General features: G+C 39.0%; 1 protein-coding gene across 1 annotated transcript in view; it reads left to right on the top strand.

Moving 5' to 3' along the window:
- The window catches only part of si:dkey-14o18.2 (neuronal pentraxin-1), an 8,649-nt gene extending 6,012 nt beyond the window's left edge, over positions 1-2,637 (top strand). Inside the window, exons 5-6 of the mRNA XM_035681883.1 lie at positions 1,354-1,533; positions 2,428-2,637. Coding sequence (XP_035537776.1) covers positions 1,354-1,533; positions 2,428-2,637 — 390 coding nt within the window. The remainder of the gene's footprint in view (positions 1-1,353; positions 1,534-2,427) is intronic.
- Positions 2,638-7,367: the final 4,730 nt, after the last annotated feature.

Raw genomic sequence — 7,367 nt, 5'->3', positions numbered from 1 at the left:
CCACCTAGAGCCGAAGGGTCTGTCCTAGGTTTCTGCCTGTTAACAGGCAGTTTTTCCTTGCCCCCGTCGCCAAGTGCTTGCTCATGGTGGTACTATTACCATGTGGAGACCATGATTGGCCAACTTGGTCTTCTTGTGTTTTGGATTCCAGTGGAGGCAAAAAAATAAAAAATATGCACTGTGTATGTGCATCAGAGGGGCAGTTTACACCAAAATCCAAAATACAAATTTACTTACCTGTAGTGTCATTTATCCATCTAGACTGTTTTGCTGTGAGTTGCCAGGTTTTGGAGATATTGACAGTACAGATGTCTCTAATAGAACCAGATGGCACTCGGCTCGTGGTGCCATCTGGTTCAATCTGGTTGAATGACAGTTTATGATTCAATGAGACGTTGACTTGCACACAGACCCCTAACATACATGTTACAAACCGTTAATCTTAATCTTTCATTCTCTGAAAAGCTGATACCCTTTTCCCATAAACGGAAGACAGATGTTTGTCTTTTTCCCTTCCTTGCCCCAGTACTGTGAGCAAAGGAGCTCAACAAACAAATTAACAAAGCAAGTAATCTGATTATTGTAATTGATTGGCCTAATTGTCTGCAGGAGTGACATTACCACAAAGGATAAACTGTCATGTTTGTTTTTCTTCCAGTCACACACTTGGAAGTCATCAAATTGATCAATGACACAGTTAAATGATCTTAAGAATGCAGATTACTCTCAGTCTTTAATTAATCTTCTAGAGTTTATAAGGATGAACCGAGTGGCGATTCTCATATTGTACTAATCAACTCTCTCATTAGCAAGCACTTGCATGTAATGTTCTCTATCATACAGGAGATATTTGTCATGGAAATGTGTTTTCACAGTGTTAGAATAACATTTGGGAAAGAAGGTACAGTGTTTTTGATTTTCTTTTCTTATTAAAACAAAGAAAAGGCTTTATTTCTGTCTGGATGCTTGTATACATTTGAAGGTGGGAAATCAGAGATCAGGAAGTCTGCACTGTTGTTGTTACTCCTCCAACATTTTTTAAGTCGTAAGGTCAGGTCAGGCCTCACTTATGCCATTAACTTATCACAGGCTGAATCTTTATTTTAAATGAACTTGAAAGAAAGATATCCACAACTTGGAAAAAGTGTAAAACGTTGAACTTTGTGAACAGAATTCTTTTTCGCAGTCATAAATTAATCCTCAGTTTTTTTTCAGATAAATAATGAAATTTGTATCAAAACTTTACCCTCATAAAAAATGGTGGTTAAACTAGAACAGCAGTTCACAGTATGGGGTCAAGACATTCCTCATCCTCACCATTCATGGTGTGTCTGTCTCCATCTGTGTGTTTAGGCGGTGACATTGCCCATAACCATGACAGATGGGAAGTGGCATCACATGTGCGTGACGTGGTCGACTCGAGATGGTAGCTGGGAGGCCTACCAGGACGGGGTGAAGAAAGGCTCAGGGCAAAACCTGTCATCCTGGCACCCCATCAAACCAGGAGGGACCTTCATCCTGGGCCAGGAGCAGGTAAGACTTACCGTATGCTTTCTGACAAAGCTCAAAAGTGCAACAAATGCAGGTGAACACACGTTGTTGGGCACATTGTCAGACAGTCATTCCTATTTGGACTGTTAGATGTCCTGAAATCTTATGAAATGTCGTCCAATTTGTGCCCAGTCTGGGACCTCCCATTACAAGAAGTTCTGGACCACTAAGAGGTTATGGTAAAAATAGTATGGAGATCTTGCTCATACATTACATCAGCCCAGTAACCATAATAGTAAAGATTCTGCACCTCACAATTTAGTAGGGATGGCTCAATTCTGATGCCACAACCTTGAGTATTATGCCAGTACTGATACCAAGCCAATACCTATGAGCTAATGGCTCATATGAGTTTATACTTTTTTATCCCCCAATATCCGATCCAGTGACTTTGCCTGGTATCGGACCAATTTTAATGCTGAGTATGGTATCAGAACATCTTTAAGTTCATTGCCAATTTATGAAGTAATATGTCCTTTATTTAGCAAGGCAGAAAGTAAGGGTATGGGGTCGAGAAGGTTGGTGTTGACTTTCATGCAAGAGACCAAAATTTGTCATCACAGAAATCCAATAAATGTTTTCCTTTTTACTACTGGAACGTGAACCATGAGCTTTTCATCTCAACCTAGACAATGTTGTCGATGCCCTGCGCAGATATTCTAGGAAGTTTGAAATGTTGAGTTGAACATAACTGTTACTGTTACTAACCCTAACTCCTGACCCTAACCCTACTGTGAAGTAAAAAATACAAATAGTCATAATCTCTGTTTTATGACTTTCAAAAGCTCTCAGTTAGATCTCGTCAGTGACCTCTGTGTTCAGATTCAGTCCATCCAGCATTTTCGATTTTGACCTGTTCTTCACTGATCCTAACAGGACACGATGGGAGGCCGCTTCGATGTCACTCAGTCCTTCATGGGAGAGTTGTCTGATCTCCAGTTCTGGTCCAGAGTCCTGACTCCCACTGAGATCTACAGCCAGGCCACCTGCGGAGGCCACCTCATTGGTGATGTCATGTCCTGGTCGGAGGAGTCAGTGGAGCTCCACGGAGGGCTCACCGAGTTCCCATTTGAGCCCTGCCACTAAGGACTGATCAAAAGCCCCTCACCCAGAGCTGTATTATCATCCCCATATTTCTGATTGCATAGCCATGTCAAGAATAGCTGGAGAGTGGGAAAATGTTATTTTGTCATGGATCAAAGTTGGGGAAATGATTTATTTCATTGCTTGCTCTGGGTTTTCATCATATTGGTCTGCAGAAGTTTAATAACACAAGCTCAGCCATGGGCAACAGACGGAGCAAGGAGTTTCTTTTGCTTTTGCTATGTATTTTTGCCATTCCTGTTCGATCTTTCTGCCTTCTCCACCTACACCCTCACTTCTTCGCTCTGACGCTCTTAGCAGGACGGCTTTGAAGACTCCAAAGAGCGCAGGGCTTTGGATTTACCAGCTGTGTGGTCATGACTACGGCTGCTCTGAGAGATCTTACACACATAATAGGATTTGAATCCATCGGAACAGGTTCAAAGGTTGCTTGTTGCCATTAGCTCGCCTGCACTAGGTTGTATTGTTTGGTATGTGAGCAAATAAACATTACAGGAGGTGAAAGAGTGGCTGAAAGGCACAGGATCGCTTACAAATAAAGCCACATGGAGACCTGAACCGTGATGATTCATAAATGTTGCTAAAGTACTGACAATCGAATATCTGCTCGTGGTTTTGTGGAGACAAAGGAGTAATGCTGCTGCAAGAAATTTTTTAAAATGCAGAGAGAGATTTCGGCGGACTGTTTTATACTAGTATTTCATATTGAAAAATCTACAACAGGCTTTTTTGTAGAAAGAAAACAAAAAGTGTAATCCATATGTTATGTGTTCTCCATAACTCTGAAGTGTGATGTTTTAAATTTAAATTTTTGTATGTGGATTCATTTCTCTGTTCAAAAGTCAAACGGTTGTTAAATAAGACCACCACGGGTCAGTGTCAGACATGACATGTCACGGCCACAAGCCACCTGACTGCAACAGTACAGTGTTAAAGATCCATCAGCATGTCACACCGGTAATGCTGATGTCTCCTCAGCAAACCGTTGGCTTACAGCAGGATTTACCTGTGGACAACTGATCTGATCCTGCCTATTTCTGACCAGCTCAAACCACATGGCAGAGTCAGACACAGACACACACACATACACACACACTTGCACATGATCAGATGAAGATAAAGAAATGAAAAGAGACATTGTTGATTTCACGCTGTTTGTAGATGCACCTTCATGTTTTTATAACAAAAGAGGTTTTTGTACATGTGAATTATATCAGATCAGTCTGTTTTTAATTATTTAAAACATTTATTATGGCATTTCTCATATTGTAAATAATTTAATAAGTTCATAGGACTTTCTTAACCCACTCTTAACCCTGCGTTTGTTTGTAAAGCACATCTTTTGGAGGAAACTGTTTAATATGTGTTTATTTTAACACTGTGTAATTTGAGTTAAACTCAGATTACATTCTGCGTTGAACTTTCTTTATTGATAGGAAAGAGGGGTATCTGTTGTTGCCATGGTGATAGAGTCTCTCAGCATCAGGACCACATCATCCCGACAGTGTCGCACTACGGCTGTAAATATCTGCAGAATGTTTCTTCGACTGTAATGCCAAGACAAGCAGCACTTTGAAACCATGCTCCCGTTTTCTTCTTATGATAGTGGGCCAAATGCATGTGACATGTCTTTCATATGTTTCTCCTGTCTTTGTTACATAGACTTCAGTTCATACACCTCCTCCTACTACCGAACTGTGTAGTTTGTAAGCTGAATGTTGATGTAAAACATATAAAAATATGATATACAACTTTATGCATAAAGACTTGCTTATTCTCGCCTTTGGTGTACATTTTAATGTTTATTAGGTTTTTTGTTATGTTTATCCTCATCCTCGTGTCTTTGGCTGTAAATATTTAAAGTATTACATTGTGTTCAGTCTACAGTCCCTCCCTCATGTGTAAGCCAAAATTATAAGCTGTATTGTAAAACTTGAAAGAAGAGGAAAATGCTCTGTAAACGCTGTCAAATATTTGTAAATATGTCAGGATTTTGAATAAAACTATTAAAAATATTTTCTGAAGTCAAACTTGACTACAAACTAATTTAATTCTGCCCTGTGCAATATTATAGTATGCACATGTTGTAAATAGAAATGAAATAGCAATTCAGCAGTAGAGCTCCAATGGAAGTGTCAACCATGTGAAGTAACACACTGATGTATCTTTTTACTGAGCATCCAAACAAACAAATGCTCCCAAATTAAATGACCAAACCTGTTTGCCCATGTCCTCTTAAACAACACATAGTAGAATAATCGTTATGGTAACAATGAAAGTAAATCATGGTTGGTTAGGGAATGATTGTAATCATGCTTTTAAAAAAGCACTATAACATTGTCACCTGACTTCCTCTTTTGCTCCCAACATAATTACTAGGGCCACTAGAGGGCTTTGTCACTTAAATGTATGCCAATAGGGTTCTGAAATGACTGATGCTGTCGTTCTTCAGTCTCAAATAAAGAGTGGCCAGAGAGGATTCACACTGTTTTAATATAAAGGACTACAGAAGATAATCAACAATGTTACCTGATGCGGTATACTTAACTCACAATCAAATGCTCTATTCCACATTATACATAAATGCAGGCATACATTGTTACCTGTGACTCTCTTGTGTGCTGATGCACAATATGAATACCATCCGGGAAAGGCAGACCCTGCCACTAATGATGACGCAACCATAGAGAGGTTAACAGAAAATGGAAGTGTTATGGTTGCAAAAACGAAAGCCATAAATAGTATCAAAAATGAGGTGTGATATCTTAAAGACTTTAAATTTAAGAACAGAAAGAGCTACTTAAAAAAAATCTAAATTAAAAACAGCAGATAAAGCCAAAGCTACAGACACTTGTATCATCCTGGACGTCCAGACACATGTCAAATATAGTAAACACTGGATTAACATTTGGGCAAAGCAGGTGCCCCAGTTAATGGCTAATCCTGATCCTGCTATATGGCGCAGCATTTGGGTCCAAGACAAATTTCCCTATGGAGACAATAAAGCTCAAGTATAGGTATACTTCAGGTGTGAACATTTCTGTATTACATTGATGACTTACAGTATTTATCAACAGCAATTTAAAATATTGTAGAAATGATGGACAAAAGGTGATGGGGACTTCCATGGTGGCTAAAAGGGCACATCAGCTGCTGAATTCTTCGGGCTCGTTTGGTTATCAGGTCCAGTCCTGCTTTGCATATACGGCTGCAGAGGAGCCAGTATTTTCATACGAGACATTTAATTGTACATTAAACACTAACCAGAGGAACACCGGGCTGTTCTTTTATATCTGCTTTTGAGAAACAAAGGCTTTTTAGGTATTAAAACAACATTTGAGGACTCAGTAAAAAAGCTGGCGGAGAGCCAATATGCTTTAACGCAGCAATTACTTAAACAAAACCTTTATGCCTGTTGGAACCGACGAAACCATGGGAGTGAGCAATGGATCAGCTCTGCCGGAAGAACAACAGGAAAAATCTGCAGACAAAAGTAATTTGGTTTTTTTTGTTGCTAAATAATTCTTGCTGAAGCGTATGCATTTAATTTCAAATGTTTGCGATTTTAAGATGCATTTCAACAAATTATGAAATCATGGTCTTAATACAGCAAATTAAAGGCTTTGCACTTTCCACAAAGATCAAGTGCATTAAGTGGATTTTTTGAGTGCTTGTAATTTCTGTGTTTTAAATTTGGCACTGTTTTACTTTAAAATTATTTACTTGAATGGACTGTGTCAAGTGGGTTTTATTATTACATTAGCTGATGATTGTATTAATTAGCTGCTCTTTCTGTTATAAAGATGCAGTGAATAAAGGTTCTGTTCCAAACAACAATACCAGCCATAACATAAAAACAGCCAATAATATTTCCTCTTATCCCCAGTGATGTCTAGCCATGCAGATAGTTTAAGCTTTATTTGCTGAGGTTTTGTGAAGTGCCACTTGTTGTGTTTAAAGCATCAAAGTGACATTTGAAAACTGAACACAAACATTTCTTTACAGAAACAATATCCCAGTTACTGGGGATAATCTACAAACCTCGCTGCCAGGGGGTGGCTGAAGTCTCAGCAACATTCTCAACACTTCAGCAAATAAAACTGAAACTATCAGCATGTCTGGATTCCATTAGAAGTAAGTGTGTTACATACAGCTGTAGAATCTCATGCAATCTGACATTACAGTCCTACAGTACAACATGCTTATCAATAGTGCAACAACACCCCTGCCTACAGTCTCAGGAACCAGCATCAGCCTCACAAAGACAGGATTTACTGCTGGTCTGTTGGGCTGGTTTGGGTGAGCTGGCCCTGTATGTAGTATTATAATGAGCTCCTACTGAAAATAGTAGTCTATGTGAAGTTTAAGAGTTGTCTTTTTTTCTCTGTTGCTGTGTCTCTCAGGTTGGTTCAGTGAGTACAGACAGCTGGCTCATTTCTTCTCTCTGCTGTGCTTCCTTCTCGTCATCGTCACTCTGCTCCAGACTTTCTGCTGTGAGTACTTTGTGATGGTTTACCCGTCCAGGGAAACAGGTGCAAGTTCACTGAACTATACTTTAAATGCATACAGGAACATATACCGAAGAATTTTGTAAATAAAATACAAGATAGTACAACAGCAACAAAAGAAAAGAGAAAATAAAAATAAATAAATAAAGAGATATTTTTATAAAAAAAAAGAGATATTTAATGGAATTCATATTTGATATAATT

Source organism: Morone saxatilis, unplaced genomic scaffold, assembly GCF_004916995.1.
Source record: "Morone saxatilis isolate NCDOM2014 unplaced genomic scaffold, NCSU_SB_2.0 Contig9, whole genome shotgun sequence".
In the NCBI taxonomy this organism is placed as follows: domain Eukaryota; kingdom Metazoa; phylum Chordata; class Actinopteri; family Moronidae; genus Morone; species Morone saxatilis.
Note: the sequence above shows the minus strand (reverse complement) of the source record. Positions and strands in the feature narration are given on the sequence as shown.